The 11861-nt window shown below is 32.6% G+C and overlaps 1 protein-coding gene across 1 annotated transcript; it reads left to right on the top strand.

The window, feature by feature from the left end:
* Positions 1-6199: 6199 nt before the first annotated feature.
* On the top strand, positions 6200-10265 carry LOC111399428 (nudix hydrolase 8-like). The gene is made up of 8 exons (XM_023026737.1): positions 6200-6323; positions 6439-6674; positions 7968-8105; positions 8242-8316; positions 9249-9299; positions 9409-9443; positions 9597-9705; positions 9811-10265. The coding sequence occupies exons 1-8, from the start codon at positions 6230-6232 to the stop codon at positions 9940-9942; spliced, it is 870 nt and encodes a 289-aa protein (XP_022882505.1). The 5' UTR covers positions 6200-6229; the 3' UTR covers positions 9943-10265.
* The last annotated feature ends 1596 nt before the right edge of the window (positions 10266-11861 follow it).

Genomic DNA, 11861 nt, shown 5'->3' with positions numbered 1-11861 from the left:
AAAAGGAAAAATCGGTTGTTTGTTGTTCATGTTCGATATTTGCACTTTGGGAAGAAATTGGTGGATTATATGATATATTTATGGACTAAATAATGGATATAAACCATGTGATATGGATATAAATTCAGAATTTGGACTTTTTGGGACAGAAAATTAAGTTTTCAAAAAAAAAAAAAAAATTCCAAAAAACTGTGGGGTCATTTGACCCCATGTGGGTCCGCCCCTGAGTGCATGGGAGGAATATGTGTGTTCCTTCAATTGGAGAATATTTGAAAATATTACTTGCACTTGCTCACATGAGGAGGCATGTTTTGATGCCACTCATATGATTAATGGGGTACATCAACCCACACAAGGGTTTGAATTTCGAACAGACCTTTTGATCTAAATGGTCTAGTTTGGCCGGTCATTTCTGTAAATAAATTTTGACGGTAAATTAATATGATGCCTAAATCATGTGTAAATTGCTTACCCAATTATTGGATACTGAAATATTTTCTATAAGGCATAGATGGTGCCTATAGTTGGCAGTAGCGTTAGATATCCTTTAGGGTAATGATTTAAAATGACATTCATTTGTAAAGGATAAGAACTATGGGTTGTCAAGATTTTGCAATTCTTCTTAGAAAGAAATTTGTTATTACAAGAGTGCAAATTGAGACATAGTTGAAATCTTTGAATAAACAAACCTCAAATAGTTAATTGCAGATTGCCAAAACGAGGCCAATTATTTTCAAAGATAGTTCTAAATAATATTGAATTATTATTGTACTGGCGCACATATCTGAATTAATATTGAGATGAGCAATGGTAAATTCGATTGAACATTGTTCAATACTTGAAAACTGTTTTCAGAACTAATAGAATTACTGAGCAAAAGAATCAAACTGCTAAGTCATTGATTTTGTGGTTAAGATCAAATCTAACTATGTGTTATGAGGGCAATATTACCTCTAGCAAACATTCCTATTTGAGGAATGGTGGGGGTGATTTATTACACAAGTTCTGTATACCTTATAAGTCATAGAAAAAGAAGCCTATGATTCTGAATTCACAGAAGTGCCCTAAACGTGGATTTTATTGGAAAATCGATTATTGCGTTTGTATTAGATGTACAATAATGGTATTAGAATATTTTGAGAATATTTATAAGTTGAAGTGTACTGTAATTTATAATGGTTAAATGATGTACCTTATATCAAATGTTTCAAAATCCACTAGTAAAGTCGTGTATTATGGCCAATAATGTGAAGTGCTATAAATCATCCAAATATATTATGGATTGAATTTAAGGTATAACTTAGATAAGGCTAGATAAAAGCATGTAGCTTGATGCCTTTATGGGAAGATTCCATAGTTTGTGACTTTTGGTATGTATTGAATAAATTATTATGATACAGAGTATGTCAAAATATTATGTCTTGGCATGTACATCATAGACATTAAAGCAATTGATCTTTCCATTGAAGGGAATGATATTAAAGCCTATTACGTTAGGATCTTTGTAATGGTAACACAACCTTATTGACTGGAGATCCCAAGATCATGAATCAATAAGACAACTAAGTTATGAAGATTCTATGAAACACTTCATGCTCATTCCTATGGCAGTCAAACTACTTTGTATAGAATGTTAAAAGGTTAAGTTACTCTTTTAATGATTCCTATAGCTTCACTACAAAAAATAATCAATTTCACGACAAAAAAAAATTGTTGTCGCAAAAACTTAGATTTTGTTGCAAAAGTAAATTAGCGACAACATTATGTTTGTTGCTAGTATTTTCGAGCGTTATAAGTCACAAAATGTGTTCCACGACGACTTTCGACCATTTCTTGAATTAACAAAATTGTGACACCATTTATTTGATGCAGAAAATACGAAGTAGCAACACAATATTTATAGCCATAATGTAGTTGCATTGTCTATATGTCGAGAAAAATTAAGGACAACAAGTCAATTTATCGCAACGAATATTCCAACAAAGGTTTACGATAAATATGTTTGTTGTGAATGTTAAGTTACATACGTATTCTACGACAACCTTCGATCATTCATCGCATTCACAAAATCACAATGCTATTTGTTTGACACCGGAAATACAAAATAGCAACACGATCAGGGACAGACCTACAGTGGGTCTTGGTGGGTCACGTGACCCACCAACTTCCAAAATTGATTTTTTTTTTCTTTTTTTTTTTTTTTGGGGGGGGGGGTGTTAAGCCTTTAGCCCCCTTTTCCTTTGAAGTTTGCTGAACCGAGAAGAAGAACTCAGCGTCCAAATTGAAAAATCAAAGCCCTTCCCTTGGAAAATCAAAACCCATTCTATTCAATTTCAGTCTCCTCCTCCTTTCTCCAATTGATTTTGATATGTTTGAATATTGATTGGTGATTTTTTATGGTATACTCAGCTAACCATATGTGAGGGTTGGTGATGGAAGATCATCACCACCTTAATCAATAAGCAATTATTGTAAGAAAAATCTGAAGAATTCTCTTGGATGTTACTGCCACCATTCTAGAGTCCTCCATGAGAATTCCTTATAATCGATTCATGGAGTTATCAAGAATTTTGATGAACACTCTTCCAACGACATAGCCTACTATAAATATATGTTTAGTTGTGTGTATTGTGTATGTATCATGTACAAAGAAACAGGGCAAGAGAAATAGAGAATGGAAAGAGGGTGAAGTGCTATTTGTGGGGTAAGAGAGAAAGGGTAGGGAAAGTCAGATACGGCATGTGTGTTTCGTTGGAATGAAAAAATTGCATTTGTCCTTTGGGTAAATAAAATATTGGATAGTGGTGATCAAAGTTGTATAATTTCATTTCATAAAATTTTATTTTTCGCGTCTAAATTCAACAGTGATGATCTAGTGTCGTCGGATGTAGATGCTTTGGTTTTCCATATATAATGATAATATTTTTTTTCAAGCATTTTATTTTTATTTTTCAAGCATCCTATTAAACCATTCTATTGCGTATCGAAAGTTTTTATTTTTTATTTTTTATAACTTATTTGTAATTTTGATTGTGTCCCACCAGTTCAAAATTTCTCCATCCGCCACTGAACACCATATTTGTAGCCATAATGTCGTTGTATTGCATATATATAGCCAAAAAAATAAAAAGGCAACAGGACAGTTTGTCAAAATGATTATTCCAATAAATTTTTTATGAGAAAATATTTGATGTGAATATTCTTTTAAAGATGTAACTATTGCTACCTAAGTAATGTTTGTCATGAAATATGTTTTACAATGTTTTTGATATTTCGTATATTATGTTTTAATATATTCAATATTTGTAGTACAATTTATTATGTAGAAAGGAGTGTTTGTAATTAAATTTATTTTGCAAAAAAGAGATTATCACATCATCATTTGTGCAACGATGTATAGTTGTTGCCTAATTTATTTCATGATTATTTATATATGTCGCACATTTTAATCTACAACATATGAAATTATTATGCAAATAATTTCTGTGACAATGAATATTTATTTATGTCAAATTGTGATCGTAGTTAACTTTACGTCGCAGCAAAAAAAAGTTTGTCGTTTCAATGGTGTACAATTGTCGTCTAATTTATTCTATCTTTATTTGTGTTTGTCAGAAATCCTATTTCAAACATTTAAGTTTTAATTTCTTTCGTTGCAATAGTATTGTTACTATGGTACACATTTATTTGAAAACGTAACTTACTTCATTAAAAATGACTCGTGACTTCATGAAAAGAATGCTTCAACTCATATTACTATCAACCAAATAAATATAGATTAAGTGGAATATGACAGAATACTCTTAATAGGACGTCACTTATGTAAATGTGAAGTTGGATTGCTTCTATGAGAATTGTTTGATGCTAAAATTCTGTAAAACACTTATGAAATCTAAAAGTAGTTCAGGGTCAAAACGAACACAATCATGAGAGCCGAAATGGTTTCGGAAGGACATTGTGGAAATATTATTGTCTTGATTTACATCAATGGCGGGATAGTTCGAGACCTTGCATTCACCAATTAACCAAGTAAATCCAATAGTATCTCACTAAGGAATGTTCAAGGTCAGAAGCTACCTCTTTTGGTGTGATTTTTTTTTTTTTTGGCTTATCTCTCTACGAGCGTTTGCAAAGTCATTTGTATTAATTTTTATTCATGTGAGAAGTTGTTTAGATTTTCTATCAAAAATTGGTTGTGACCCTTTTTAAATGATTATTTAAGTGGAATTCATTATTTGGTGAATAAAGAATTAAGCCAAATTTAAGCCGCTTAAATACTTTAAATTGTTGGAAAATCATATAGAATATTCTAGAAAATAGTTTGATGGAAAGGTGTGTCTTTTCATATGAGAGATCGTGAATTTTGGTATGATTATTTTTTACTAAGTTTCTCTTCATGTATAGAGATAAATTCAAAAGTAGGTGTCTTTTGGTATGGTTGCGTCTTTGAGACAAACATTTCCAATTACTATATATAGATTCCATGTGTTTGGATTTTATTGATTCAATTCATAATTCCATATCGTTTCTTTCTATTACATTGCATAAAAACACTTTGTAGAAGTGGTTTTTTCTTGCATAAAATCATGATTCATTAGAGAGAAAATTCCGTTCAGAGTAATTTGTAGTGATCCTATTGCGAGACGTGATCGTTACATATTGGGAGATGATTGTTGAATTTCTTGCATAAAATCGTGATTCAGTAGAGAGACAATTCCATTCAGAGTAATTTGTAGTGATCCTATTGCGAGACGTGGTCGTTACATTTTGGGAGATGATTGTTGAAAAAATGTTAGCACAAGACAAGGCAAATTCATCTTATGGAGAAAGTGTCAAAGACTTGCCCTGACCAATCCAATCCCTTGTATTTCCTATTTTATTTTCTGATTTCTTTTAACCTTTGTTTCGATTAGAGAAAATGCTAACTTTATTTTGATAATTTAGAAAAGTTTTAATTGAAGAAAGAAATTGGTTTTTCGTCGAAGAATGAAATTATTAAATCCGTCATCACTATGGTAATTATCATTTCGTCTTTTCAAATTCTATTTTGGTAAGTCGAAATTGTGTTCGATTTCAAGCACGTAAAAGGTACGTTTTGAGAATATAATTCATTCACGTTATTGGTATAATATCCCCAATAGAAACAACTCGTTCAGACCACTCAATTTCTGAATTACATCTTGAAGAAGAAGATAGAGAGAACAATAGCAGGTATGGACTGATAACTGATTCAGCAGAGAATAAGAATTGTTCCATTTCATGAATAAATAAACATGGATTCCAGTTAAATAAGAATATTTCACAACTTGAGAATTGAAAGATACCTGTAATTTGTAATGGATGAAGCATTCAGTATATAATCTGGATAAACGAGGGGAATATTCCGTCATTTCAATTCTGGAAGCATGTTCAAATAAATATTCTGGATGTGCCTAGTAAATGTAAAGCAAATTGTGATGAGAACGTAAGGCAAAGGCCCAACACCAATTTATAAAAGTTGTGTATTTGTATGCGCCCTTGATAAAAAATAATAATAATAATAATAATAATAAATAAATAAATAAATTTGCAAAGGGTACTTTGGTGTACACTTAGTTTGATAGTCCTCTAATAGGAGGTGGGACCCCCACGATTAGAAGGCTGTCAGCCAAGGTAGACCTAGCATTTCTCTAGAAAAAATGAATCGGACTTGTACTCGAAAGTACGTGTCATCTCCTTGGCAGCTTTGAGTTTTTAGATTTAAAAACCTCTCTCATGGTAGCCTACTCTAGTCCCCTTACGAAACTTTCGTTATTGGGTTAGCCATACACTTCACATGTTTCTAGCAATTCACATGACATCATCAAATGTGATTATAAGACCTCGTTGAGCCCAATTTTTTATAATATATTTTGAAAAAATGAATTTTTTAAAAAACTTGCAATTAAAAAGTAAGGATTTTTTAATTTTTTATCTTTTATTTTATTTTTTTGTCTATGTGCAAAATTAATTTATTGAAAATATGTATGATTGAAAATATGTTTGGGAAAAAGATGAGTTTTAGAGAATGAAACTCATACATGGGCTAAAGTATTTCCTCCTACTTGACGTACCTGATGGTATTCGCGTAATATTCTCCTTTTTCATCAGCTGATCTAATATGCATACCAGTCCAGAGGCTATATATATGAAGACAACAGCTATACACAGCAACCTGAATTTTAGTTATTTGTCCAAAAACTCAGTAGTGATGGCATCAAAAGTATCGATCTACCAATTTCCAGGTTCTTTTGGCCCCAAAGTTTCATGGAGCAAAAGTGACACTGCTATTGGATTTTCCAAGAGTGAGTTAATATTTAATCAAGAGATGATATTGTCATATTTCTTATGCTATTTTTTACATATATGTGAATTGTAAATGACACGAGAAATTTTACCGTATCTTCCCTGTGTATTCAGGTATAAAATCGAAGCAGTTTTTTGCTAAAACACCTGATTTTAAGCTTGGTTTTTCTCCAAAGCAAGAAGTTGAAGTTTTGTCTACAAAAATAATGGCTCCAGAGTTACAAGTTGGATTGCTGAATGCATGGAATGATGATTACAATGGGGTCGTTATTGAACCCACAAGCTTACCCTCTTCTGCAAATGCTTTTGCTTCAGTGCTTAAGGCCTCTTTGTCCACCTGGAAGTACAAGGTTTAGTACGCGAATCCAATCAAATCGTATAGAGGCCTAAACTATTAGAAATGATATAAATGACTGATCTCATAATCACTTGGGTGATGTGACACACTATAATAGGTGGTGGGAGATAATGATTGATTACATAACCTATTATAGTGTGTCACGTCACCCGGTGCTCAGTATAGTTAAAGCACTTGTGTTTAGAAAATCAATTCCAATGATATAAATATGTTTATTTAAGTTTTATCCTTAGCATGCTCATGTCGTCTGCTTAGTAAATTTATTTTTCCGACAAAAAAAGACTTAAATCGTGTACAAACTTCGTAAATAGATGGTGACTAACTCGAGCTAAGGAATTTTATCTGTCAGATGAGACCTTCCTACCCTCTAGTTATTTTTTTAAAGGTGAGCCACGGGCATGGAGAATAAACAAACATGAATATGCTGTAAACAGGATAATCATACTCTTATCATTACCAACCTTCCAATTTTAAGTAGTGCACGTGTTCGCATATTTTGAGCCGAACCTGTGAGTAAGGTGCCTAAAAATAGAGGGTTAATTCCATAAACGTCACTGTACTTTTCTCAAAGTTCATAGGGTCACTGAGCTTAAACACTATTCCCATTAGTCACTTAACTTTGAAAATTGGTACCCATCCAACACTGCGTAAACGAAGCTTGCAAAATTGGAAGGATTTGATGACGGTGAGCATGAGTCTACAGGTATTTTTTTTATTCAAAAATGGTCCAATGCATATTTGGTTGTTTTTTAATGACTGTTGAATGCGTGATTTTATCAAAAGGTAGAACTTTTCGAAGTCTGATTATAGCACGAGTTATGTAAAAATCTGATTTATAGTTCCCAAATGCGTGCCACGTAAATCATACAATTAGAAATGTCATCAAATCCTTCTAGTTTTGCAAACGTCATTATGCAGTGATGGATGGTGTACCAATTTTCAAATTTAAGTAGCTAATGGGAACAGTTTTTACATCTAGTGACCCTGTGGGGACTTTGAGAAAAGTTCAATGACCATTTAGAGAACTAACCCAAAAATAGAAGGTTGTGGACAAAGTGCGAAACGAAGTAAAAAATTAAGGACGGTAGCCAAAATTTAGTCTTGTCGCGTTATTCTAATGCAGGGTTAAAGAGGGATATGGCTGAAATTGTTGGAAGAGCAAGCAGATCTTGTTCCAATAGCTATTAAGGTTGTTCCATATACATTATTGCAATTGAACTGATCTTGTTATATCTATGCATCAAAAAGTGCTCGATAATTTTGTTTAATATTAACAAAATTGCAGGAAGGTTTTGTCTACCACCATGCTGAACCTGCATATGTTATGCTCACCTACTGGATTCCTGATGAGCCTTGCGTTCTCCCTTTGGGCCCGTCCCATCAGATCGGCATTGCAGGATTCGTGATCAACGATAACAAAGAGGTATACGTGCACAAGTGTGTGAAGCTACGTAGCACAAGCTCGAACGAATTTTAACCCATTTTTTTCTCTATTGGCTCTAATATTTTTACTGTCAATGTTTGATTTCTCGCCTAAATGAAATTAATTATGGCATCAGATTCTTGTAGTGAAAGAAAAATGCTCCTGTAGTTGCTATGGGGTGTGGAAGTTGCCAACTGGATACATCAACAAGGTATATGTACTCGACTTTTAGGAAATAAGTAAAGAGCTAAGCCTCTTATTCAGGAGAGATTGCTGGGGAGAATGCAAGGGAGACAGATGGCGCCTGTGCATTGGTTGGTAGGGATGTCAAACGAGCCGAGCCACTCGTCGGCTCGGCCACTCAGCTCGTGGGCAGTTTGGGCTCGTCATTTTGGCTCGTCGGCTCGACCACTCGGCTCATCAAAACCTGGCTCGTGGGCAGCTTGGGCTCGTCATTTGCCCAAGCCAAGCAGGGGCTCAATCCCACGAGCCATCGAGCCCATGAGCTCGTCAAAAAATATGAATTTTTTTTTAAAAAAAGGTCCAAAATGTGCTGGCGAGCTCGCGAGCGGTTCATGGGCTCAGCTCAGCTCGGCCCGTGAGCTAGTGGCTTGTAAGCTACGAGCTCATGGGCCGAGCCGAGTTCGCCCCCGAGCAAAGAGCCGAGCTCAAGCTCAGGTCGTCTTTCAAGAGCCACGAGCTCGGCTCTCCACGAGCCCGAGCCGAGCTCGTGGGTTAAAGGGCTGAGCCGAGCCATGTCATCACTAGGGATAATACTATTTTTTGTTCAAGAACCAATGAATTCACGCCACCTAACCCCCTACAATATAGCCCAGCAATTCTCCATGTACACGTAACAGGGTTGATAAATAAATGGCTAGAAGTGAATACCCGTCAACTACGACATCTAAAAGTTTCAATTCTTGAGTGGGATCAAACTTATTTATACAACCCTTCACATGCAAATCAAATTTTCATTTTAATCAACTGAAACAGGAACAATATAAATGAGCGACAATGAGACTTTCCGAAATATTTAAGTTTTTAGAGACGATACAAGAGTTTTGAATTTTTACTCACCTTACTACATTTCGTTCTTCCAATAGTTCAAGTGCTAATTTATTTATTTTTCAACTTGGTTAGTCTGAAGAATTGTTCTCAGGAGCTGTAAGAGAAGTGAAAGAGGAAATTGGTGTAAGAACAAAAAAATGTTACTTTCATTTTCCGTATAATTACTGTTTCATGCCATTACAGCTTCAAGGAATAATAAATGAAAATTTTCTTCTTCTATTTCCCATTACAGATAGACACAACATTCCTGGAGCTGGTTGCTTTCAGGTAAATATTCTTTTTTTGTGGTTCCTTTTTTCATGTACTGAAGCAATAAGTACTCGACACTATTAAGAAAGAGATACGTGTGAAAAAAAAAAAATAATAATAATAAAATTAGATTAAATTAAATTAAAGATTTTTCCGTTGCAAATATCCCAGACATGTACACCAAGTGGCTTTTGAGAAATCAGACTTGCTGTTCGTCTGCATGCTTAAGCCATTATCCTTCATTATCAAGATTGACGAAAATGAAATACAGGATGCCAAGGTAACCAAATTTATATAGATTATAGCTTGCAAGATTTCATTTTGTTTGTGAAAATGACAAATTTTTTTCTTTTTTTTTTGCGGTATTAATGTTATGTAAATACAGTGGATAACTCTCGATAAACTCATAAGTCAGCAATTTTATGAAGAAGATCAGATGTTGAAGAGGGTCATTGAGGTTTGTATGGCAACGTATGAAAATCGTTACAGTGGATTCATTTCGCATCAGTTGACGTAGAAATTTGATGGAAAGCTATCTTACTTGTACCACAACAATGTGAACCCTATTTAGGGCAACGGCATTATGAACTTCAGAAATCAAAATTTATATGACACATTTACTTGGCAATAATATGTACTTGTGTTAAGCATTCTGAAAAATGTACAATTTAGTGACATATGTTTGAAAAAACAATCGTACTACATGTACATAATGATTTACATATATATGATATCGCGAAATATAATTTTATAGCAGAATTTCTTTAACCACAGAAAAATTCTCTATTCTCTTTTAGATACATCATCTATACGTAAATCATTATGTCACTCCATTATTTATAAGTAGCATTATTCTTTTAAAAATGAGTTAGTTCACATATGTTGTTCCATCTCCCTCTTCCTTGGCTTTTGACACCTCAAAATTTTAGTGGAATACGGTTTGGACCGTAATATGGTCCTTCATTTTATAGTACAATAAAATTTTAATTCACATTATACCCTTTAATTATTCAATGAATTATTTTTAATTTAATTTTTTTTATTGACATTTATAATAAGTTTAATCAATTAATAAGTAATAATTATCAAATGCATTAATATTTATATATAATTTTTTATTGTGAAATATAATATTTTTAAATTGTTATATTATGTGAAATGCTTTTATTATTGCTATAAAGCAATATTTTAGTTAATTAAATGTAATTAGTAATAGAATATGTAAGTAAATAATTTTGGAAATAAAATAGTTGTTGAGTTTAAAAAAATAAGGAAAGAATGAAAATATTTTTTGTGCGTGTAACGTTTGATGTAATGGGTTGGAGATTATTAATAAGATGGTGTGAAAATTGAACCTTTAATTTAATGAAATGGGTTGAAGTTGGTCTTACCATTAAAAAATTGTTCGGCTAAAGAGTGATAAATAATTGATTATGTTGATTATGATAAGCATAGCCAAACATTCTTAAATTGTATATTAATTATTATTTAGGTGGATTGATCCCAATGAAGGCTTCGAGACAAAGGAAAGAATCAGACAACTTTTTTTAATTGATAATTCAAAGATCAATACCTGTTTTATGGTTCACAATGTATCCATTTTGATTTAGTGCTTGTTTTGTAAAATTTTTGTTTTCTAAAAGGATGGTAAAATTTTATCTCTAATCACACATTTAATTGAACCCACAACTTTTATTCACTTTTTCATTACATATTTAATCGGACTCATCAACTCCTATTATCTTTTAGTAAACATCGTACCACCCTTTAAATAAGAATATGAATTTTGACATTAGCATTGAATCTATTCTAATAAAGCTTATTTAGCCCATGTTAGATTCCCATTCTTTCGAAAAAAAAAAAATACATTCTTAAACAGTGTTTTGATATCATTTCAATTACAAATTCTTCAATAAAATAATATTACACGCAAATTCAAAAAAATTTCTTATTTTTTAATCAAACATTTCTCATTAATACACTATTAAAAATACATTCTTATGAAAAGAACGAGGCTGAAACAAGGGACTAATACTTGTAAGCAGAAGTGTACAGATAAATTTATTTATTTCTCATCAGTCATCTCCGAAGATTCTAGTCACATCAACTTGTACTCAACATTAACATGTTCAGACGTGCTTAGATGGGGTTTATAAGCAGGAGAAAGAAAAATTATCATGTTACGTACTTTATGATCCGTTTATAAGAAAAGGAATTTGAAAACTATGTTTCGATCTATTTCAAGAATTATCTTAACATTTCCTTGTGTATGACATATTTTTTTGTTTAATATTAACTTTATTGATTAAATATATTAGATTTTTTGTAAGTGTATACACCGTTGAAGTTTACATAAAATTTCATTGTTAACTTTATTAACACAGTGGTCTGTATTGAGTCAGTGGTTTCGTATAAGGGTTCAAACTCACTTTGTTT

The sequence above is a fragment of the Olea europaea genome, chromosome 9 (assembly GCF_002742605.1).
Source record: "Olea europaea var. sylvestris chromosome 9, O_europaea_v1, whole genome shotgun sequence".
NCBI classification, from domain to species: Eukaryota; Viridiplantae; Streptophyta; class Magnoliopsida; order Lamiales; family Oleaceae; genus Olea; species Olea europaea.
Note: the sequence above shows the minus strand (reverse complement) of the source record. Positions and strands in the feature narration are given on the sequence as shown.